The 25,658-nt window shown below is 43.5% G+C and overlaps 2 protein-coding genes across 4 annotated transcripts in view; both read right to left on the reverse strand.

The window, feature by feature from the left end:
- LOC144674594 (uncharacterized) overlaps positions 1 to 13,617 on the reverse strand; it is a 57,687-nt gene extending 44,070 nt beyond the window's left edge. For all 3 annotated transcript variants that reach the window (XM_078535935.1, XM_078535891.1, XM_078535983.1), the window contains exons 1-3: positions 13,339 to 13,617; positions 8,024 to 8,109; positions 5,372 to 5,654 (exon numbers count right to left, since the gene is read on the reverse strand). In XM_078535935.1, the coding sequence (XP_078392061.1) occupies positions 5,372 to 5,654; positions 8,024 to 8,109; positions 13,339 to 13,404 (435 nt within the window). In that variant the 5' untranslated portion in view covers positions 13,405 to 13,617. The remainder of the gene's footprint in view (positions 1 to 5,371; positions 5,655 to 8,023; positions 8,110 to 13,338) is intronic.
- A 4,072-nt stretch (positions 13,618 to 17,689) lies between these two features.
- On the reverse strand, positions 17,690 to 23,791 carry exosc3 (exosome component 3). Its single transcript, XM_078536040.1, has 4 exons — positions 23,511 to 23,791; positions 21,030 to 21,179; positions 18,344 to 18,495; positions 17,690 to 18,263 (listed from the first exon to the last, which is right to left on the reverse strand). Exons 1-4 carry the CDS (start codon positions 23,724 to 23,726, stop codon positions 18,056 to 18,058), a joined length of 726 nt encoding a protein of 241 aa, XP_078392166.1. The 5' UTR covers positions 23,727 to 23,791; the 3' UTR covers positions 17,690 to 18,055.
- Between the last annotated feature and the right edge of the window lie 1,867 nt (positions 23,792 to 25,658).

Here is a 25,658-nt window from a genome sequence, read left to right on the forward strand (position 1 = left end):
ACAGCCTTTTTGATATCTTTTCATTTCCATCCACTGCCTTTTATTGATTTATGTACATGAACACGTGAATTCCATTGTCCCTCTACATTTCCTGGTCCCTCATCTTTAAAACTAAAATCTCAAGTTGACGCAGGCAACGTGACAGTTGACTTTATTTCAGACTATCGCTTGAACATTCCTTTTGACTATAACAATCCATATGGAGGAACGATCCTGAAGTTTAATTGCTGATGCATGCTTGCTTCCATCTATGCTTGCACCCTCTAGTGTTCAATTATCAATCTGCAAGTGCAATACATTCCCATTGCTCCCCAAAACTCCCCTCTGAATTTCAACACACTAACGGCCGACTCCAAGAACAAGCCTGGTTAACAGTTAAAAGAAAATAAAGAAATTCAGCGATCTATATTAAAGTTATTTTAAAAACGCAACAGCACTCTCCTGGTAACGCAATCTCAATTTTGTAACAACATTTTTTTAAAAGGGGTGTTTTGAATTGGGGGTATAATGCTCTCAGTTCCCCCATCAGACTGCAGAGGTCTGAACGGGAGCAATAGGAAACACACCATTCTTATTGAAAAATTGAAGAAAAATCATACGACTCTAAAAGTGATGCATTGTCAGAGACTAATTCTACAGCAAGTCCATATCAGACACACAAATTTTGCAACTTTTCAATTGTTGCCATTGCATTTTTTGATGAAATTGGAACCACTTAGAATGAAATTCACAAATACGTAAAAATATCTGCATCTTTGGTGAAATCCATCATGAAGTTCGTTGCCATGCTTTTATTGGCTGTTGCCAAGGTGCCTGGGAGGAGTGTGAAACAGGTCAGCATCATAAGACCATAAGAAATAGGAGCAGAAATTAGGCCATTCGGCCCATCGAGTCTGCTCCGCCATTCAATCATGGCTGATAAGTTTCTCAACCCCATTCTCCCGCCTTCGCCCCGTAACCTTTGATCCCCTTACCAATCAAGAACCTAACTATCTCGGTCTTAAATACACTCAATGATCTGGCCTTCACAGCCTTCTGTGGCAATGAATTCCATAGATTCACCACTCTCTGGCTAAAGAAGTTTCTCCTCATCTCTGTTCTAAAAGGTCTTCCCTTTACTCTGAGGCTGCGCCCTCGGGTCCTAGTCTCTCCTACTAATGGAAACATCTTCCCCACGTCCACTCTATCCAGGCCTTTCAGTATTCTGTAAGTTTCAATCAGATCCCCCCTCATCCTTCTAAACTCCATCGAGTATAGACCCAGAGTCCTCAAACGTTCCTCATATGTTAAGCCTTTCATTCCTGGGATCGTTCTCGTGAACCTCCTCTGGACCCTCTCCAGGGCCAGAACATCCTTCCTGAGGTACGGGGCCCAAAATAGCTCACAATATTCTCAATTATAAATTATAAAGCCTCAGCAGCTGTGAAGCAGACCAGAAGCAGTATGCAGCAGGTCAGCACTTGACAAGAGGAGTGTGAAGCAGGTCAGGGTCACTGATGTGAGAGAGAAAAAACTCAAACTGTGGCATCACAGGAAGGCCATGAGTTGATTGACTAGCAAGCAATGTAGCTTTCTTTCCGTTTCTCCAAAGTTAGGAAGTTAGTTTTAGTAGATGGATAATTTTTTTTAAACAATTTTTTTTTACAATAATATCTTTCATTTAACTTCCCTATATCTAAATGACAACAGAAGAAGAGAAGTGAGTTTCTGGTGAGTCTTTTGTTAAGTAGTAAGTTTTATTGTCTCATAGAAAGAGGAATGGCAGGGCAGCTCTGGCCCCTGGAGCGCACATCCTGTTCCACCTGGGAACTCCGGGACATTTCCTGTGTCCTGGATAACCACACGTGCAGAAAGTGTCACCAGCTGTAGCAGGTCAAGCTCCAAATTTCGGAGATTCAGCATCAGCTGGTGTCACTGCAGCGCATCCTCAAGGTCGAGAGTTTTGTGGATCGTACGTTGATAGGTGCGGTTACCCCACAGCTTAAGAGTATGGAGGGAGAGAGCGAATGGGTAACAACCAAGCGATCAAGAAGAAATAGGCAGGTGGTGCAAGAGTCGTCTGAGTGTTTCTCGCTCTCCGAGTGATGGTTCATCTGGGGATTTCAGCCAGAGCCAAGTCCCTGGCACCACAATTGGCTTAGCTATACAGGGAGGCACAAAGAAGACTGGAACAGCTATAGTGATAGGAGATTTGATAATCAGGGGAACAGACAAGCATTTCTGCAGCCACAGATGTGAATCCAGGATCATATGTTGGCTTCCCAGAGCCAGGGTCAGGGATGTCACTTAACGGCTGTAAAGCACCCTGAGGGGAGAGGATGAACAGTTGTGGTTCAAATTAGTGCCAACGACATAGGTAGAAAGAAGGACATGCCCCTGCAGTCAGTATTTAGGGATCTAGATAGGAAATTAGCAGGACTCAAAAGTAGTCATCCCTGGATTACTCCCAGTACCACGCGCAAGCGAATACAGAATAGGAGGATATGGCAGACGAATGTGTGGTTGCAGAGATGATACAGGAGGGAGGGCTTTAAGAATCTTGGGACATCAGGATCAGCTCTTGGGGAGATGGGACCTGTACAGGCCAGACATGTTGTACCTAAACAGAGCTGGGACCAATTTCCTTGCAGAGTGATTTGCTAGTGTTATTGGGGAGGGTTTAAACTAACTTGGCAGGGATGTGGAAACCAGGAGATAACACTAGAGAGGGATACCAAAGTGCAATGAATATTGAAAGACAGTACTAGAGTAGGAAATATCAAGGTATGAGGTGGGTTCTGTGTCAGGGGGGAAATAAAAAAGTCTAAATTAGGGTTACATAATGGCCTCTTTCTGTGATGTAGCCATTCTATGATTCTATGTATTGTTTCTCCTCAGGGTTTACAGTTAAATTGATCTGATAGGGTTGACCTGCATGAAGCACATATTGTCTGTTGCTAACTAGAGAAAATCATCAAATGTTCATTCTAGCTAATCCTTTTACTCTTATTCTGTCCATATCACTGGCATGTAGTTCTGGGATCGAATAGTTCTGAAGTTGTGTATGAGAACAATGCGAAATTCATGAAGCAAACACCCATCTTTGATCGACAATTCATCTTGTGTCCACTGTATAACTGCAGTTCTAATTAAACTGCATTATCAGGCCACAGGATTGCTGAATCCCCCATCATCAATATCATGAGAGTTACCATTGACCAGAAACTTAACTGGACCAGCCATACAGGTAGTGTGGCTACAAGAGCAGGTCAGAAGCTGGAAACTCTGTGGCGTAGAACTCTACCTCCTGACTCCCCAAAAGCCTGCCCACCATCTACAAGGTCCAAGTCAGGAGTGTGGTGGAATACTCCCCACTTGCCTGGATGAGTGCAGCTCCCACAACACTCAAGAAGCTCAACACCATCCAGGACAAAGCAGCCTCTTGATACACACTCCACCCACCACCTTAAACGCCTGGTGTGCCGTAGCTGCAACGTATATGATCTACAAGATGCTCTGCAGCAACTGGCGAACGCATCATCCAAATCTCTATACCTAGCAGGACGGGAGCATCAGGCATTTGGACACAACACCATCTGCAAGTTCTCCTCCAGTCACACACCATCCTGACTTGGAAATACATTGCCATTCCTTCATTGTCGCTGGGGCAAAATCCTGGAATTCCCAACCTACCAGCAGTGTGGGAGTATCTACACCAAAGGGTTCCTGAGCCTCTACAGGTCCCACCAATTCGGAATGGACTATCAGTTTAAAATGCCACCCTATGTGATATGTGGAGATCCTGGGCTGCATTGCTGCAGTTTGCTTGCTGCTATCAGGGTGCCCTCTAGTGTTCAATTAGCAACATGAAGTACAGTACATCCCAGCTGGGAATCTGAGGCTGAATTTTCCTGGTCCTGTAATGGCGACCTTGTAGGCAGAGAAGCCGGAAAATAGGGGAGAGCTGTGTCAGGGCAGCTCCCCGACGCACTCCTGCTGCCGGGGAACCTTCCCAGAGGCAAGCTATGAATCTGACTGGCTGCCTGCCACAATAGGGGCAATTTTACGGCCTCACCACCGACAGAGCAGCCTCCCACCACGTGCGGAGATGACCAGCCCAATGGAGGCAACATCCCTGTGGCAGGATGGGGCGGGAGATCATCAGAGCCAGTGGCTCCAAGCCCCATTGACGGGGGTCACAAGCATTAAAGGCCGCAATCGTGGCTGAGCTCAATCCAGAAAGGTTTCCCTTGATCCCGATTTACTTGTTTATTTCTGCACTGCTGTGCAGTATGCTGAGGGTACTTCCATGTGGGCCTGCCGAGGTCCCAGAGCTGCTCACTCCTTGATTGGGTCTGCAGCATCCGGAGCCCACCCACTGTCCTGAATAAAATGGAGAGCATGGAGGTGGCTATCTTGGGAGCCGCCTCCCAGAAGATTGCGGTGCCAATCTTGTTGCCAGCAAACGCGGGCTGGTGACCCCTATTTGGTTCAGAAGCCTGAGGAAAAATTCACCCCCCTGCTTCTATGTTTACAGAGATACTAACAGATATACATAGATAATAAGGCAGATGTATACTCAAGTAGTATATACATGGACAGACATATATATACATGGATGGATAGATAAACATATACATGAACAGACAGGCGGTGCACATTGGTAGATATATACATAAAAAGATATATCAATGGACAAACAGGACCAGTTGCCTTCTCCAGTAATGAATATTTGAATATTGCTGAAGAGAGAGATATGTTGCAAAGCTTTACCCCTTGCTCTCATTAGGAGGAATGCAAAAACGCCAAATTTCAAACAATCACAGCAATTTATACTACAGGAGAAAAGGGTGCTGATTGGTTGGCTGAGGCATTGTCATGGAGAAAGCAACAGGGAACTAACAGCCCAACAACCAACTTAAGATAATCAGTCGAGCTCGTAACATGACTCATTTATGCTTACCAGTGACATACGTTCATACGCAGCGACCCATTCTCTGCAAACAAAAGGAATATGTTCACGCCTTGCGCCTTTTTTTGAATTACCCGGGAGCTTCGGGAGCCTATAGGTCCCTGTTGCTTTCTCCATGGCGACGCCTCAGCCAACCAATTAGCACCCTTTTCTCCTGTAGCATAATTTGTTGTAATCATTTGAAATTTGGCATTCTTGCATTTGTCCTGATGAGTGCAAGATGAAAAGCTTCAGCAAAATGTCTTTCTTTTCAGCAATGTTCGAGCTCTGTACTGCCAAGCAACTGTTAACATTTCAAATGGCACTCAGCCTTCTCCCTTCCGCTCTCAGCCTCTTCAAGTATGCTGCTCAAAAATGAATATAGGCTTTGATTATAAATAATTGAGTGAGTGCAGTTATATGAAAGTGATCTTACCGTACCTTTTGCTTTAAGATCATCTTGTCAATTATAGCACTATGATTGACCACTTCCATATTCTTCTTGCTCATTCGTTCATGCTGTTCTTTTAAGGCATAGCAAGCTGTTTTAAGGCTGTTGGTAAGGGCACATCTTCTGCTTTCAGATTCCAATAAATTTAACTGCAGATTCCTCCCAGATCGTCTTCCATACCGATTTGTTGCACAGATATTCTCACCTGATGCAATGGGAGATATCTCTTTGCCCATGTTGTAAATTTCAGAACTTGATCTACTACTGCAGGAACTGAAATAAATGAGATATTTAACTTGTCAAACTATTTCAAAGACTGAATTGTGTACACAAGGAAAAATATAACCTACAACTTATCTGTAGATAATGGTAATATTTTGCTAAGGTTGTTTGAGTGTGAATTATAAAAAGCTTTTATGATATTAACAACACACTAACTTCGACTAATGCATCATTCCTGGAACGTAAATACTGAGTGTCTTTAAGTATCAGCTCTATAACCTTAGAGGTTTATTGCAAAATGTGTTTAATTTTTAAAATGGGTCCATCCCAAACTGCACTTAACAGTATTTGCCAGTTGGAAACCAATCTTGGTCAATATTGAGAACAGCTCATAAAATAGCACTTTATTGCATAACTATTGCCAAACTAAACATATCAGGTATTTTGACATATACATTCACTAAATACTGGCAAAGTAGTACTTTCCACTCTACGCTGTAATGTCTCTGTGATGTGGGTCTAGGCTACATTAAGTAAGAAGTAGGGTCTTCCAGAGAGCACAGGCTATAATGGGAAAGCTGTTAACTGTGATAATTAGTGGATAATTAATGCACAATTTAAAAAAAACTTGCATTTTCTGTAAATAAAAGTGGAAGCCTGCAGTTTTTTGAGCATCTGTCGTCAGTAAGCAACCTTATCTATGTGTATCGACTGCTTTTATTTCAGACTCTGACTGACGTGTGCAGGCACTGGGCAAGGTTCCTTGCCAACCATGTGAACTCTGAGCTGTTTCTATAGGAAAAAATTTGCATTTATATTGCACCGTATCACATTCCTAAAATGCCCCCAAACATTTCATGATCAATTGATTATATTTGAAGCACCACATAAGTGCCAGGCAATGACCATCTCTGACAAGAGAATATCTAACCATCTCCCTTTGACATGCAATGGCATTGCCATTGCTGAATCTCCCACCTTCAACATCCTCAGGGTTACGACTGGCCAGAAACTTAACTTGTAAATACTGGGCAAGTCAGGAGTTGCGAATTCTGAGGCAAGTAACTCACCTCCTGATTCCCCAAAGCCTGACCACCATCTATAAGACACAACATAAAAAAAAATCTACAGTGTACAAGTCAGGAGTATGATGGAATACACTTCACTTGCCTGGAATAAGTGCAGCTCCAACGACACTCAAGAAGCTGGGCACTATCCAGGGTAAATCAGCCTGCTTCATCTGCATCTGCCACCTTGGACATTCACTGCCTCCACCACAGATGCATAGTGGCAACAGTGTGTAACAAATACAAAATGCACTGCAGCAACTCTCCGAGGCTCCTTGGACAGTACTTTCCAAGCCTGTGATCTCTACCAACCAGAAGGACAAGGGCAGCAGACGCTCGAGAACACCATCACTTGCAAGTTCTCCTCCAAGTCACACACCATCCTGACTTGGAACTATATCGCTGTTCCTTCACTGTCACTGGGTCAAAATCCTGAAACTCTCTTCCTAGCAGTACTGTGCCTATACCAAATGGATTGCAGCGGTTCAAGAAGGCGGCTCACTTCCACTTTCTCAAGGGCAATTAGGGATGAGCAATAAATGCTGGCCTAGCCAGTGACTTCCACATACCAGGAACGAATTTTTAAAAAGTCACTGTGATGTAGACATGCGGCAGCCAATTTTACCTAGACCAGGGTCCAACATGCAACAAATGAGTTGTATGAGTCTGTTGGCGTTGGTTTTGGGTGAGAGGGGGAATACTGCTCAGGACATGGGTGAATTCCCTGCACTCCTTCAAATGTTTGCATGGGATAGCTTACGTCCACCTGATCGCACATTAATGGTTTCAACGTGGACCTGGAATCTCCTGCAATGGTGTAACCGGCAAGTTACTCTAAAATCTGCGGTGAGTTTCTCTCAGCGAATTGTGCTGAAACTTCCTGAGAATTTTATTAGCATTAGGGAAAAACAGTTGACTCGTCCTGGACTAGATCCCCTACTGGGCAAGGGTAATAATGTTCGTGATTAATTAACCAGAGCCGTTGCACTTAAACAGTTTATTCTAAAGGCAACACATTGTGCTGTTCACTGCTATCTGTGGAGTCCTTGCAGCCAAGATTCTTTGAGTTGATAACTTTTCTGTTGATAAATATTTTGTGTGATCTGGATGAAGGTGCGGGTGTGGTGATGGTGTTAACCCTTTACTAACTGTGTGGGCAAAACAAGATACAAATTAAAGATTCAACACAGACAAAAAGTACATTGTTATCATTGTAGCTTTTTTTATATCACATTCTAATCTATTTGCTCGCATCTTAACTTCTCTTGATCTGCTATCTTGCATTAAAACAATAATTTATATTTTACTCCAGGAAAAACAGCTTAGCAATTAGTTATTTCGATCATATGGTACCTCAGAATCCCACTGTCTGTGTCCAGAGTTTTATTCAGCCGGGTTTGAGGATATTTTGGAGAACTACAGGAAGCTGGACTAGATGTCTGTTTGGGTTTAAAAAATATATTTATTTAAGAACAATTTAAAAAATGAAATACACTTTATAGTCAATACATCTGAAATGTAACAAGACAGTACATATCATGAACCTAATTCACAGAATATAAATTGGAGGTAAAATATGTTACAGCCAGACCCCAGGCAAGGTTCCCCCAATTTGTTATGATCCCAGATGAGGTACCCCAAATTATTATGCTCCCAGATGAGGAGGGATGAACTGGCTCCCTTTCTTTATTCAACCCCCTCAGTTGGTCACAACAAAGTTGAGTTAAAAAGGATCTCTTCCCTTATGGATACCTTTTCCCAGTCCAAGTATATTATATTTATGTTTTAAAAGGAGCCAATTTAACCAGACTATCTTGAGTCAAAGAGAGAGTGAGTTTATTAGTTACTAAACGCGAGAAAAAATAATAAAAATGCAACGCACACACATACAGATTAGAAATGAGAAGTTGAGTCCAAAAACACAAGTTAAAAATATATATGAATCAGTCCTTTGGCTTGTTCATGAGGAGTGGATGGTGAAACGTTGTGGCCGTTAAGTTGGGATGACTCCGGTAGTGCTGACTTTGGAAGTTGAGCAGTTGGGTTGGAAATTCTTGGTTCTGCAGGTTAGCTAAAAGGAGTTGTCCTGTTTCCTTTTTGACTGTGGCTTTACTGACTTCTGCTTCAAGAAATCAGAGAGAAAGAGTTTACCTGCAAGCGCAGGGATGCCCAGTTGGTGTTCTTTGGCTGTGACCTTCACAGCATACACACACGCCAGAACAGAACACCAGACTAGCACACAGACCTAGGGTCGCAGTAAGCTTTATTAAATCCCTTTCCTTGCGTATTCCCGTAAGGGAAAAAAACAAATGTCTTTCGCCCAGATCTGCTTTCTTTACAACTCAATTCATGTTCACATTCTGGGATATAACTCAACAGGTGGTGATTTCGGCTGAGATGGTAATCATTTTTCATTATCTCCACAACCACAGGAGATTACAGTTCAGTTTTTATCGTATCTTTCCCTTTGAAGTGCCTCTGTCTGAAGTAGGCTGTGGCACACCTTTTTAGGCGCGACATTCTGTTCTCTCTGGACTAGTTGGTCACGTGTAATTCACACAGGAATTTTCCAACAAGTGGTTACTTTACAGACTCAGCCAGCTTTTGCTTGTATGTATTTTTTTTTTTAAAAAGGACATTCTTGCTTAAAAGTTCAACATGTCCATAAGTAATTCGGGGATAGGATCCGTGGTCATGACAAATATAATGGGGCTAAAGCCAATGGCCTCGAAAATGAGCATTGGGGGTTCGCAATGTGTGATTAACCCACACCCGTTGACTGCAATGCAAGCAGAACACAAACTTCATGCTGCCTGCTCATTTCAATAATTTCAGTGACCAGCCAGCGATAACTATACTGTTGGTTGACTGAGCACCTGAGCAAAGGCCATTTGTTAATGATATGTCTATTGTGTTTAATTATTATTCAGATGGAGGGCATTAATTGGGAGTTCACTTGAGCAGATAAAAAGAGACACTCACTGAAACTGGGGTGGAGTCGAGTTTGAAGGTGTAATATTATGTAATATTTGTAATATTTTATTCTGTAATAAAAAATGTAAGACTGAGTAAAGATTGGCTGTGGTCCTCTCCTTTACTAAGTCGCTTTCTGGAATATAGCATGAATATTGAGAGTGGTTAGCACTACTTAAACTAGCCAGCACTGATTAAAGCTAGTACGCAGCCCTTGAAGAGGAAGTGCATTGCGGTTCGAGCAATTCTGGGAGTCATGCAGGATGTGACACTGACCTGGGAAACATTGAAGAACAGCGCAACATGGGAGGGAGCGGGTTACAAGGATTTTGGGCCCTGCACTGTAGGCCTTGCAGGCAGGGGTGAAAAGTATGAGGAATGTCCTGTACCCATTCAGGGGGCAGGAGCCCTCTAGACACTGCGCAGAAGGCAGTGGGAGCAGATAGCCATGGAGGTCAATAGTAGGAGTCAGCCCTGCGGATCCTGAGACAGTGCCACAAGAAGTTCAGTGACCTCACATGAATTGTCAAGGCCAGTGAATGCATCTTCAAATGCCATCTCCTATCACCGCACCAGACTCAGCAGGTGCTCAAGTCACAAAACTCCCATTACTCACCTACCAATAATCTCAATCAATCAGGACTCATTCCCCAACATTCATATGTTTCACCTCATCCTCACACACTTAGCACTACTGCAAACCTCACACTCACATCTCACAGCTTGCACACACTTCTAGTTATTCAAACATGGCAGCCGCAACAGACAAATTGCAGCACACTCACTGGCACACTTCCCTCTCTTTTGCAAGACAAGAGGATGCACAATTGGAGGCTGTAGGAACTAACTCAAGGGAGGCTGGTGCATCTGCATGTTCTAACCCCCATGGAAGAGATGGTACCAACCATTACTGGGATTTCCATTGCTGAGGCTATGGCCAGTGGCAGGGCTAAAATCATCAAATTCTTCAGTATCCTCACACTGAGTTCTCCTTCTCACATCGCAATTCCACCTCATCCCCCACTCTGATTTACAAGCTGCAGATGGTATAAGAATGCACCTCCTACTTTGTCCCACGCTGCCTCCATGCACCAAACCGCACCCTTGTGCCTTTCTCCTTTAAGATAGCCAAGAAATGGAACCTGGCCAAGCAATGGTGGAACAGCAAGATAAAGTCATGATGAAGACACCCATGTCCCCATTGCACACTCGCAGTCACCAGCTCAGATGCTGATACTACATGTAGTTTAAAGGATAGTACAGAGGCAGACCTCGCACGTGGTGAGATACTGGGCAAGAAAAGTGCAGGCTCACAGGAGGGACAGGTCACACATGAGTTCTGACTGTAGAGGATTCAGATGAGCACTTCAATGGGGCAGCCTACAGGATAAAGTTGACAGGTACGCAGGGCAAAATGTATGATGCGTTAAGAAGCCTCTCACAGCAGCCCAGCAAGCTGCCCTCCAGCAGGTTACTAGGATTGCCGAGGTACCTCCCCCAGTAGCAATGGCTGCCCGGAGCTTGAACCCACTGTTCTTTTGCAGGAAGGCAGCACTCTTCCTCCCACCCCTGCCACTCTGCCAGTGCCCTTACTGTTGCCAGTCAGCCAGCCAGCCCAGACTGCTGCCCCAAGCCGAGGTGGTGCAGTCAGAGTCCAGGCCCAAAGCTGCTCCAAGACCATCTGCAGTCTCCTCCACTGAAGGTCAGCAGCCAAGCTACCACCACTGAGGGGCATTCGGCCCAGAAGAGGCACACTGAGAACAGGCACCAAAGGAATGCACAATGTTGTTTACTTGTCTTTTATATGCAATATGGCATGATATAATTTATAAATTTCATTTGGAATGTTTATTTTGTGGTGGCTTTTATTTTTGCACTCAGTGTCCAAATAATGGGTATAGGTTATCCCACTTTCTCACACAATGGGTTTAATCATGTGCACTGCAGAACTTTGGGGCTAAATATAAAATTTAAATCCATGATGTAAACCATTTCTGCCAACAGTGTGTTTTTTGCACAATTGTTCTGTAGCACATTCCATCCATATTTAAATAAATTGTCAAAGAATCACTAAAAGCATTAATCAGTTTTACTTTATTGCTATAGTGTAGCTAAAATTATAAATGAAATACATCGGTCCGTAGCTTCCGAGCTCCCCAGTGTCCGATTTGGGGGGTACCCCAAAGATGTGCTGGGGAATCCCTCTGGGAATTCTCAGGTAAGGGTTTGCACGGCAATTGCCCAGAAGTGCACACTGGCCCCCGATCTCCGACAACCTCCCCCCTCACCCAGAACTCGGACCTCCCCCACCCCTACGGACTTCTGACCTCCCATCACACACACCTCCCAAAGACGTTTGACTGACCTCCAACCCCGACCTCGGACCCCCCCTCCCCCAACCTCGGACCCCCCCTCCCCCTCCCCTCAACTCCCCACGGACTTCCGACTCCCCCCCTCCCTCCGCCACTGGACCTCTGTGGTGTTGACTTCCTCTTTTCCAACACCAATTTCCACCTGGAGCCAAGGCAATGGGATATCCAGCCACCCAGCAACAGTGATGGTATCAACCATGGTAAGCAGCCAATCACAATGAAGCATTCTCACTGACAGCAAACCAGGAAGTAAAATGTGCTGAATTTTTTTTACTTTTAATTAAAGTTTTAAAGAAAATGAAAGAAATAATTGGGGCACCAGGCTGGGATCAAGGTAGAAGCTGAAATATCATAAGCAAATGTTTAAAAAATGTTAAAAATGTGATTTTTGAAAAATCACGATGGAACAATTTGACAACTTTTAAGGGCCGGGGAAGCTGCTCAGCAGCAATGAAGTTTGTTCAACAAGGTGTGACTTTTCAAGGGCTTTTACAGCAAGACCAAAATGATCAAAGGACTAGTTCTAATCAGTTCAGTGATTTCTACTTGATTGCACTCAGGGTGGTAGGGGGAAGACACTTCAACAATGCACAATATGACGAAGCGCACAATCACCAACACCAGCTTCTGGATTTCTGCAGGTAACTGTGCATATGCAGACTCCAGAAGTTGCTGTCAATTTCAGAGGAGTAATGGCGGTGAATGCTGAGTTTCACCAACATTACTACTGAAAACCAGGTGAACATTGCTTCTGCTAAAATAACTGGTGTTATTCAAATTTCTACCCTATGTGATCCAATTAAAATAACTAAAAGCTATAAATGTAACCTTTATGAAAATTGGTGGCTATAATGCTAGCAGGAACAATCCAGTAATAAATCATGCTAATTAGAAAGCATGCATTCTTAATTGCAAAGCGTGGGAGCTGACGTTAGAATAAGCAAAGGCTGCTTTATCTAAGCAACAAATCCTGGTTTCCCCCTTTATAATGTTGGATCTGCTTTTTAGTATCCAACCCGATATGATTCTCACAATAACACTGAACACTCTTGTATTCTCGAACCTGCTGTCGCAGTACAGTATATGACTGGCATTAGCAATAATGGCACAAGCCTATGTATAAATCGAAGCTTCTTTTCCACTCCTCAACCACCAGATTTTTCTCAAACTGTGTAACTTCCACCTACTCTCCTTGTTCTAACGCCGCCAACCCTGTGACTTTTGCTGTTATGGGAACGACACAACAACAGTTCCAGTTCTGAAAATCTGTACCCGCACTCGCTGCATTGAAAGAGACCGAAGTGTCTAAGGGGCCACACTGACCGGACGACAATGTCGACGCTGTTCGCTCCCCCTGAATAGACCTTGATCCAAAGCTTCTGGCTCCATGTTTCCTTTGGGATAGGCGCTTATGTTAATAGGGTTAGTTCCAAACAAGCAGTATTTTGCTAGTTAAGGCTCCGATCCTCTCCTACAGACTACAGGTGGTGCTGTGAGCTGCAGCCCTGCCATTGCCGGCGGCTGGGAACTCAGCTCCTCCCATTTGACATCGAGAAAAGGACTTTGGGATCTGCAAGAGAACGGGCTTATGCTAACGCACCGACCCCCCACAAAGCTGGTCGTTCCACGATATGAATCGCACACGTCTGATTCATGATTCAAAGGCATGTTAATATACTCATTGCAAAAGCACCAAGAGGTGTGTCACAAACATACAGAAACAACTTCAATTTATATTGCACCTTTTATGATCTCAGACGTCTCAAAGCGCTTTACAGCCCAATGAAGTACGACCGAAATAAAGTCAGAAAATGTTGCAAATGTTTCTCTCGCCAAAGTTGCTGCCCGATCTGCTGAGTACTTTTAGAACTTTCCGTTTTTAGTTCAGATTTCCAGCATCGACACTTCTGCTTTTAAGCAGAACCATAGAATGATTATAGCACGGAAGGAAGCCATTCCGCCCGTCGTGCCGTGCCAGCCCTCTGCAAGAACAATTCGCCTAGTGCCACTCCCCTGTCTTTTCCACGCAACCCTGCAATTCTTATGAAAACAAAAAGCTAAAAGCTACTGCGGATGCTGGAAATCCAAAATAAAATCCCAATCCCAATAAAAATCCAAAATCCCGCATGGGCCCCAGCTATGCCTGTCTCTTTATGGGGTATGTGGAACATTCCTTGTTCCAGTCCTACTCCGGCCCCCTCCCACAACTCTTTCTCCGGTACATCGATGATTACTTCGGTGCTGCTTCATGCTCTCGTCGGGACCCGGATAAATTTATTAATTTTGCTTCCAATCTCCACCCCTCCATCATTTTCACATGGTCCATCTCTGACACTTCTCTTCCCTTCCTTGACCTCTCTGTCTCAATTTCTGATGATAGACTGTCCACCAATATCCATTACAAGCCTACCGACTCCCACAGCTACCTCGACTACAGCTCCTCACACCCCGCTTCCTGTAAAGACTCCATCCCATTCTCTCAGTTCCTTCGCCTCCGTCGCATCTGTTCTGATGACGCTACCTTCAAAAACAGCTCCTCTGACATGTCCTCCTTCTTCCTTAACCGAGGTTTTCCATCCACGGTCGTTGACAGGGCCCTCAACCGTGTCCGGCCCATATCCCGCGCATCCTCCCTCACGCCTTCTCCTCCTTCCCAGAAACATGATAGGGTCCCCCTTGTCCTCATTTATCACCCCACCAGCCTCCGCATTCAAAGGATCATCCTCCGCCATTTCCGCCAACTCCAGCATGATGCCACCACCAAACACATCTTCCCTTCACCCCCCCTGACGGCATTCCGTAGGGATCGTTCCCTCCGGGACACCCTGGTCCACTCCTCCATCACCCCCTACTCCTCAACCCCCACTTATGGCACCTCCCCATGCCCACGCAGAAGATGCAACACCTGCCCCTTCACTTCCTCTCTCCTCACCGTCCAAGGGCCCAAACACTCCTTTCAAGTGAAGCAGCATTTCACTTGCATTTCCCCTAACTTAGTCTACTGCATTAGTTGCTCCCAATGCGGTCTCCTCTACATTGGAGAGACCAAACGCAAACTGGGCGACCGTTTTGCAGAACACCTGCGGTCTGTCCGCAAGAAAGACCCAAACCTCCCTGTCGCTTGCCATTTTAACACTCCACCCTGTTCTCTTGCCCACATGTCTGTCCTTGGCTTGCCGCATTGTTCCAGTGAAGCCCAACGCGAACTGGAGGAACAGCACCTCATCTTCCGACTAGGCACTTTACAGCCTTCCGGGCTGAATATTGAATTCAACAACTTTAGATCTTAAACTCCCCCTCCCCCCATCCCCACCCCGTTTCTCCCCCCTCCCCCTTTTTTTTCAATAATTTATATAGATTCTTCTTTCCCCACCTATTTCCATTATTTTTAAATCTAAAACTAAAACCTTGCTAGTCTTTCCACCCCACCCCCACTAGAGCTGTACTTTGAGTGTCCTGTCTTCCATTCTTAATTAGCACTTTTCTTAGACAAATATCACCACCTTCAACACCTCTTTGATCCTTTTGTCTGTGACATCTTTTGATTATCTGCTCCTATCACTGCTTATCTCCACAATCACCACACCCTCAACTTCTCTCTCCCCCCCGCCCCCCCCCCCCCACCTTAAACCAGCTTATATTTCTCCTTTCTCCTAACTATGCTTCAGTTCTGCTGAAGGGTCGTGAAGGCTCGAAACGTTAACTGATTTCTTCTCCACCGATGCTGCCAGACCTGCTGAGTTTTTCCTTGCAATTTTTACTCCCTTTTCGGATAATGATCCAATTCTCTTCTGAATGCCTTGATTGAATCTTCCTCCACTTTATGTCTTCTGTATTGTGATGTGGGAAATATACATAATGCCACAAAAAATAACTACAATGCCCATAAGAACATAAATGGTCAGCCCCTCAAGCCTGCCTTACAGTTTAATTTCACCACAGATACCTGACAACTCCACTTTTCCACCCCAGCCCCAAATCTCTTGATTTCTGTAAAATCAAAAATCTATCAGTCTCAGCCTTGAATACCTGGAACAACTGAACATCCACAGCCATCAGAACTGGAGAATTCCAAGGATTCAGAACACTCTTGAATGAAGACGATTTATTACTTGAAGGAGAAATGGCTAAACATGCAGCAAAGATCAAGTTCTGAAGTCCAAGGTTTATAATTCCCCCTTCCTTCCAAGCTATGGTTGAGTGATCAGCAGGGACCAATAGTTATACAGTAGTGAGTTTGTCCAAAACCCTGCCTAGAAATGGTATAGTAATTATCAAATTATGTTTTACATAGGACTGGACTGTAGGGTATGTTGATTCTAGTGTCTTTTCAGTCTCCCCTATGCCTTCTTTTGGGTTTAGGCCCTGTATCATTGGGCCATTTCTAGGAAGGGAGGAGAAAGTCAGAGTTTCGGATGCAGTTGGGCACTTGGGGTGGTCAGCATGAGTGAGTGCTGGGAGTGGGGGGGGAGCCTCAGTTGTGTCGTTACCCAGTTAGACTAGGATTTTTCTGTCTAACATTTCCTGGGTAACTGTCTAGTTAATTAAAGTCGGAAGTGTCCAAAGTCTCCAACTCAAATTCAAACTTCCCAGGCAATTCCCAGAGTATGTTGGGACTTGAGAGGTCCCGTAGCGCATCTTCCAGCGTATGTCTGGTCTCTATCTGGAGTAGAGATCAATCCAACTGTAAATACAAGGTGCTACTATAGACTAAGAGCTTCAGATTCCAGTTATTTCAGCTTTGACACCACAATCCTTTCGCCCCAGTGGACATCCCAAAACACACACACTGGGAAGGGGTGGCTACTTTGTCCAAACATTGCTAACAATATATACATGTCCAAAAGCCCAAACTTGTGTGTTTTTGACACCAGATTTTCTGCAGTGAGACATTCCTTGACATCGTTGAAATCCACAAGCAGATTCCTTACATTTGGAAATTGTGGCACAACCAAATTGGGAGATACCTCAGATGAGATGCCCAGCATTCAAATGCCTCATATGTAATGAAATGGGTAGACAAGACAGCTTGGAGCTAAGAGTTAAGCAGACCTGCTCAATGAGCACTTTAACAACAATAGCAGAGAGAGCAGATGAGCTAACTGACGTAGGTTAAGAGCATGTAAGAACTTATAGTATTTATCAAAGCATACCTGCAGCATGAAATAGGCAAGTGCTACCTTTCTAGCAGTTTTATTTATACTAAAAAAAATCTTTGGAGCATTAATCATAGTTATTCCCACACACAAACTATAAAATGATTCTTTGAAATAAGTGAATTATTTCTGAACTGTATTATTTTATTTCTATAATCTGTCAATTTTAACAATGATACAGAATTGACCATTGAAAATAATGAAAATAGACAAGTTTAAATTGAAAATTACCGATCATTATTCAAAAAATAAAACTTTACTTCTCAATCTTATTTTCAAATTCAGAAACAATGAGAGCTTAAAAAATTATAGCAAGGCAGTGGGTAAAACTTCATTTGTTAAAGCCCCAAGAAAGAGTTTCTTTAATTTCTTTCCAGTTATCATACGGAGGGAGGCAGCCAGTAAAATTTTAAGATAAAAGCGAAATCTGAAACAAAAACAGAAAACGCTGGAAAAACTCAGCACGTCTGATAGCATCTGTGGAGAGGGAAACAGAGCTGATGTTTCAAGTCCATATGACCCTTCTTCAGAATAAAACTTTATTTGGTCCATAATGTTGTGGTCTCATCAGCTATTGCACAAACAGGACCTTCCATTCAGCCACTCTACAGGAACAAAGTCAGTCGCGACCATCAAATATCTCTGTACTTAAAATATTTTGATAAGTTCAAGCTGTCAATACTTAAATATTTTAAAAATGTTTTCACAATTACATGAGACATCTAATAGCCAAACGTTTATTTATTTCAAAGAGTTATCAGGCAAACTGTTCATTTTATAATCCGGACTATTTTTCATGCAGCGTTGTTTGCCTCTTCAATGAATAGGCGGGAACCACTTGTACAGCTTCCAAATGCTCTTACTGAATCAGAAGTGTCTTGGATTCATGGTACATTTTCAGACAGTTTTTTGAAGACGAGTTTCCTTTGCTCTGTGGTCATATTCCCACAGCTCTCCAACACATTAGCAACTAGTAAAGTATGCTTAATTGTTCTGGCTTTGACCCATATCCGTCCATTCATTCCAATCACTATCTCAAAAGGGTACAATTCTCCGAGATTCTTCATGACTTCACAGTTTGGAGAAAGCAGCCTGAAAATCAGGATTAAAAATTTAGTTAAGGCAATTGATTGGCAGTAAAGCGCCAGAATATTGACAAATTAATAACTTACATGCGTGCAATACTCAGTGAAACTTTAAATAATAATCCATCTGGTCCAATTACTCCCATCCCATTGGACCGGCCACAGCTGTCAATGCAAACCAGTTCTGGTTCCATATCTTTATTGGCCACAACAAACTGTGCAAAAACAAGATCTCCAACCTATAACAATGAAACAAAGGGAAAAAGATTGATATTGAATTTAAAAGCTACCACTTTGAGTATGGCTGTCCATTAATTATAGTTAATGTCTGCGATTATCATGCTAAATTTTTGGCATGTTAAAAAAATGTATTATTGCCAGAATTAAACCAGACCCCGGATCCATATAAACAAAGTTAGCTGCTCCCAGCTTGGTTTTTCCACAACTCATGCGACCCTTTCATATTTCCAGTCCTCAGGCTGTTGGGTTCTTTGTATCAATTCTCAGAGACTTCCTTCCAATTTAATATGCATTGTCAAGTAACAATCACTATCTCTGGCTACCTCAGTCTTGCTCTTCTCTTCCCCACCTTAATGAAGAGGAATTAAATTTGTGAAATAGCACTTGACATGAACAATCCAGATTTAGCTTTTTCAAGTCCAGAATCCTTACCTTTGACTCATTAACCTTCTCTATTCTTACTCCTAACAGCACTGTGGGTCTACCCACACCACATGGATTGCAACAGTTCAAGAAAGCAGCTCACCACCACCTTCTCAAGGGCAACTAGGGATGGGCAGTGAATGCTGGACCAGCCAGCGAAGCCCACATCCCATGAATGAATTTTAAAAAAACGAACCTAAATATGTTCTACTTTTGTGTCACTTAACTGCCCCATTTCATTTCATGGATCTGTCAAGCAATGCCTTTTCCTTGTTGGGACTAGAAACACACTGCCCTAGGAATCAATCTTGTATACATTCTTAAACAACATTCCCATTGTGACCTTCATTCCACTGTATGTTCAAATATTTGGAATCACTCCAAATTAAGTTACTTTAAAAGAATCTAAAGCCCATTCTTCATATGCAATCTATTTTTTTCTGTCTCAATGTCAAAAGAAACCAGGGGTGGCATTAATCATCAGGCGTCACTGAGATAAAATTGAACAGTTCATAAATATAAAGCAGTTATTTATATTTTAATGTGAACTTGCCTCAAATAAAGCTCTGAGAAGTTAAAGTCTACTTTGTTATTAAGTCTTCTGGCAAAAGCAAAGAAACTCTCAGGTCAAGATAGTAAACATAATTTATTTCAACTCGGAGAAATCTACGAACGCACACTGGGGAACTCTGCAAATCTGAAATGCTCGAAAGGCATGGACATGGCTGGTAACATCCAGCTGAAGTCTCAGTTTTGGAAGTTTTCTATGTATTAAAAAACATTAAAACAATTTAACATGTCTATTTAATTATGTTCTTCACAATGTAATTTTTTTCAAATTTTATTTAAATCTTATTTTCACATTGAAATTTCACAGTGAATCTTGATTGGATTAACTGCTGTGGCAGAGAAATGATTGGTATAGATGAGACTGTGCTGGGAGTCTGCATTCAGGGGCCCAAGATTCCAGCATTTCTGCTGTCAGAGTATTTGGCAAAATTCCTAAAAATGAGAATTCCTTTTAAAACTGTGTTAAAAGTAATAAAATCTTTTCTAAAATTGGCAGATCTATGACAATCTTTTTGCAGTTGGTGGGTCACCTGCCTAAGTAGTTGGGAATAAAATGACTGGGAGTATTATCTTGTATCAAGCTGAACCATCCATACTAAGCACAATACTATGATTACAAAGAGAATACGGGAGTTAATCTGTATCTTTATGCATTTGAAGCAGTCCATGTCCAAATGTAACAAGCCCTGGGCAATATCCAGGCTTCAGCTGTCAAGTGGCAAGTAACATTTGTGCCACACAAGTGCCAAGCAATGGCCATCTCCAACAAGAGAGAATCTAACCACCATCCCTTGACATTCAATGGCATTACCATCGCTGAATCCCCCTCTATCAACATCCTGGGGGTTAACATTGACCAGAAACTGGACTGGACTAGCCATATAAATACTGTGGCTACAAGAGCAGGTCAGAGGCTAGGAATCCTGCGACTACTAACTCACCTCCTGACTCCCCAAAACCTGTCCACCATCTACAAGGCACAAGTCAGAGTGTGATGGATTACTCTCCACTTGCCTGGATGAGTGCAGCTCCAACAACACTCAAGAAGCTTGACACCATTCAAGACAAAGCAGTCCGCTTGATTGGCACCCAATTCACAAACATTCACTCCCTCCACCACCAAGACATAGTGGCAGCAGTGTGTACCATCTATAAGGTGCACTGCAACAACTCACCAAGGTTCCTTAGGCAGCACCTTCCAACCCCACGACCACTACCATCTAGAAGGACAAGGGCAGCAGATGCAAGGGAACATCACCACCTGGAAGTTCTCCTCCAAGTCACTCACCAACCCAACTTGGAAATATAGCGTCGTTCTTTCACTGTCACAGGGTCAAAATCCTGGAACTCCCTCCCGAACAGCATTGTGGGTGTACCTACACCTCGAACTGCAGCAATTCAAAAGGCAACTCGCCACCACCTTCTCACGGCCAATTAGGGATGGGCAATAAATGCTGGCCTAGCCAGCGACACCCACATCCCATGACAAAAAAAAAAATCTGGTCTACATTATTAAAACTTTAAAAAAAACAATTCTTACTTGGACATTTGGTCGGTTTCGCTTTGTAGCTCCTTCAAATGCTAAGTATGACAACGAGGCTTGCTCACTTCCTCCAACTTCAACTTTGAATATATCACCAGACTTTGCAGTCACAATTCCTATCACATATTCTCCTTTAGAGGGTACATACTGAAAAAAAAAATGCAACGAAACAACTATTTTAAATTCTGTTCTAAATGGAATCTGTTCTGCATTACATAAGTAAATTATAAATAAGTTAGAAATGATACACAGGATCAAGCATAATTCTGGAATAATGCAGCTGAATTTATTAACTGTGCTCTGGACAGCAAACTAGCAATAATGGAAATCTCTTAAGAACCACTGACTTGCCCATGTTGTATTCTTGAGACACCAGGTAGGGGATTTCTGTTTGAGGCTTGCATCCCTATGTTGCTCCAGGGAGCTCGTGCTTTTTATCAATAAGAGACATTATAACAAATTCAAAAACAACCAAAGAATCTTGCTGAAAACCCTGGTTCTTCACCAGTTCTTCGGCGCTGATAAGCTGGCTAAACCTTAGTAGTGTCTGACACATACTTCGGGTCCCTAAGCCTGGGACACTGCCAACTTACATCTAAGCACAGTGTTGTGCATATCAGTTTAGAAGTGTGTCATAATTCATGAAGGGACGACTCAGTACCACTGATGCATTTACTGTGCTGCGTAGCATCAGAGGCAGCAAATTCCTATTGTGAATCGTACTGGCACGTTAATACAACACGGGTGAATTTGGTGCATGGTGAAAATTTTGCATCTTTGGCTTTGTTGAGAGAAAGAGTGCTAGTCACCAATGATTTGACATACAAGGAAACTGATTCACAAGGGCAACTAGGGATGGGCAATAAATGCTGGCCCTGCCAGCAAAGCCCACATCCCATGAATGAATTAAAAAATTATAGCAGAATTAAGACAAAATTGTCAAGTGTCTACAATGTTGAAAGAGGTCTGATTCAGCTTTTACACGCACAGGCGGAAAGGATGTTCAGTGTGGGTACCTACTCATGACTATAGAACCATAGAACGGTTACAGCACAGAAAGAGACCATTCAGCCCATCACGTCTGTGCTGGCCGAAAAAGGAAAAGTAAATAACTAGCTGCCCATTTTAATCCCACATTCCAACACCTTCCATAGTTTTGCGGGTTACAGCACTTTCAATGCAGATCCAGGTACCTTTTAAATGAGTTGAGGGTTTCTGCCTCCACCACCAAACCAGGCAGCGAATTCCAAACACCCACCACCCTCTGTGTGAAGAAGTTTTTCCTCATGTCCCCTCTAATCCTTTTACCAATCACCTTAAATCTGTGCCCCCTGGTAACTGACCTCTCCACTAGGGGAAACAGGGCATACCTGTCATAATCTCAATCTTGTACACCTCAATCAGGTCACCCGTCAGCCGCCTCAGTTCAAAGGAAAACCACCTCAGCCTATCCAATTTTTCCTTACAGCTGCAATTATCAAGCCCTGGCAACATTATTGTAAATCCCCTCTGTACTCTCGCCAGAGCAATTATGTCTTTCCTGTAATGTGGCGACCAGAAATGTAAACAAAATTCCAGCTGTGGCCTAACCAGCATTTTATACAGTTCCATCATTACATCCCTGCTCTTGTATTCTATACCTCGTCCAATAAAGGAAAGCATTCCACATGCTTTCTTTACCACCTTATCCTGCCACCTTCAGGGACCTGTGGACCAAGGTCTCTCACTTCCTCCACTCCTCTCAATATCCTCCCATCTATTGTGTATTCCCAAGCTTTGTTTGCCTCCCCAAATGCACCACCTCACATTTCTCTGGACTGAATTCCATCTGCCACTTTTCCACCCACTCAACCAAACCACTGATATCATTCTAGAGACAACAGCTATCCCTTTCACCATCAACTACGTGGCCAATTACTGTGTAATTGGCCAATTTCCCAATCATGCCACCCACGTTTAAGTCCAAATCATCAATATATACAACAAACAACAAGGGACCCAACACTGAGCCCTGTAGAACGTCACTGGAAACAGTTCTCCATTCACAAAAACATCCATTACCCTTTGATTCCTGTCACTGAGCCCAATTTTGATTCCCACTGGCCACATTCCCCTGTATCCCATGGGCTTTTATTTTGCTGACCAGTTTGCCATGTGGCACCTCGTCAAATGCCTTACGAAAGTCCATGTAGACAACATCCACTACACTTTGTGGGAGGAGGTAATTGCATCACACAGGATACAGATTGGTGTAAATATTATGAATGAAAAGAGCCTGACCAGTGCTTTGGTGGGGGGGGGGGTGGCGGTTAGGTCAAATATTTAATGTGATTCACCCCCATTTCCTGCACAGGTTCCTCACCCACTCTCCCACCCAGGTCTCCCCTCCATCTCCAGGTTCACATTCTTCCCGCCCCCCACCCCAATTTCCCGCCGCGCACCCCGGGCCCAGGCAGCCTCCAGCCGGCGCCGTCTCACCCGCTTCTGCTGCGAATCCACCCAGTAGACGGAGGGCTCCTTGTGCCTGACCACGCCGGATTTGCAGACAGCCAGAGCTTGGCCGGAGAGCTGCCCGTGGCCCTGCCGCCGCAGGCCGGGCCCGCACAGAACCTTCTCCCCCGAGCTGGACGGGAAAGTCAGGAGGTCCCCGGCCAGAACCACCTGAGCCACGGCCTCGGCCGCAGGGAGCGCCATTGCCGGGCGCCCGCGTGACAGGGCGGTAGCGTCACAATGGCGATGACGTCACTCCAACCGCCGCGCCGTCACGTGGCCCCGCCCCTCGACGTCAGGCGGCAGCAGTGCGCCTGCGCGCAGGTGTCTCCTCTCTTGAGTCTGCGCGATGCGGTCACATGGCTGACAACAAGAACAAACTGCACTTATGTAGCCACAGGTGGAGAATAGAGTTGTTGCTGGTCAGAGTCGAGGCCTGGAGATTGGCAAGAGCTGGGACCTTTATATCTCAAAGGTATATTGTGTTCTTAAATTTGTAAAAGTACATTACAGAACATTTCAACTTGAAAATGGCAGAAAGTACCATAAAATTCAACTTGCCTCCATACAGCACGTTCCAATCTTAGATGCCTCTGTACAGGTTCCCCTGTGAAAAGGAAGAAAATAGCTTGGACAAATGTGAGCCCTTTACAGGATAGGAGAATTTATAGTGGAGAACAGGAAAGTGGTGGATAAACTAAACAGTTACTTTGCATCTGTCTCCATGGAAGAAGATACAGAAAATCTCCCAGAAATGCTAGGTGACCAAGGGACTTGTGAAACTGAGGAACTAAAAGGAAGAATATTGAAGGGTGCAGGATATTTAGGAAGGACAGGAAGCAAGGAAAAGGTGGAGGTGTGGCTCTGTTAGTTAATGGTGGTATTAGCACAATGGAGAGAGATGACCTAAGTTCAGAAAACCAGGATGTGGAAATGGTTTGGGTAGTGATGAGAAATGGTAAAGGCAAGAAGTCACTTGTGGGAGTTGTGTACAAGCCCCCTGACAATAACTGCATGGTAGGGTTGAGCACAAAGGAAGAAATAACTGGAGCTTGTCAGAAAGGCACGGCGATAATCATGGGAGGATTTCAATTCACATATAGACTGGAAAAGTCACATGGGCAAAGATAGCCTAGGTAAGGAGTACATTGAATGTTTTCAGGATAGTTTCTTGGAACAGCATTTTCTGAAGCCAACCAGAGAGCAGGTTGTACTAGACCTGGTATTGTGCAATGAGATGGGAGTAATTAATGATCTCATAATGGAGGTGCCCCTAAGTAGCAGCGACCATAATATGATTAAATTTTACATTCAGTTTGAGGGAGGGTTGAGTGGGTCTGAGACTAAGTTTTTAAACTTAAATAAGGGCAATTGTGAGAGCATGAAAGCTGAGCTGGCTAAAGTGAATTGGCAAATTAAGTTAAGGGATAGGTCAATCGAGATGCAGTGGCTAATATCTAGGGATATTTCAGAATGCACAGAATAGATATGTTCCAATGAATTAGAAAAAATCCAAGGGTCGGACGCCCCATCCATGGTTAATTAGAAAGGTTAAAGATAGTATAAAACTTAAAGAAAAATCATACAATTGTGCAAAGATAGGTGGAAGGCCAGAAGATTGAACAGAATATAAGGAACAGCAAAGAATGACCAAAAGACTAATAAAGAGGGAAAGATTTGAGTATGAGAGAAAGCTAGCCAGAAATATAAAAACAGATAAGAGTTTTTATAAATATTTAAAAAAGGAAAGAGTTAACAAAGCGAGCGTTGGTCCTGTAGAAAGTGAGTCTGGAGAATTGATAATGGAAAACAAGGAGATGGCAGATGAATTGAACAGGTATTTTGCATCAGTTTTCACTATAGAGGATACAAGTAATATCCAAGAAGCAGCTACAAACCAGGAAATGGAAGTGGGGAAGGAAGCCAAGAAAATTAGTCACCAGAGAAGTGGTACTGAGTAAATTGTTGGAGCTGCGGGCTGACAAGAGCCCAGGTCCTGATGAACTTCATCCTAGGGTCTTAAAAGAAGTGGCTAGTGAGATAGTTGATACATCGGTTTTAATTTTCCAAAACTCCCTAGATTCAGGGAAGGTCCCATTAAATTGGAAGATAGCAAATGTAATTCCGTTATTCAAA

This window comes from Cetorhinus maximus, chromosome 1 (assembly GCF_964194155.1).
Source record: "Cetorhinus maximus chromosome 1, sCetMax3.hap1.1, whole genome shotgun sequence".
Taxonomy (NCBI): Eukaryota; Metazoa; Chordata; class Chondrichthyes; order Lamniformes; family Cetorhinidae; genus Cetorhinus; species Cetorhinus maximus.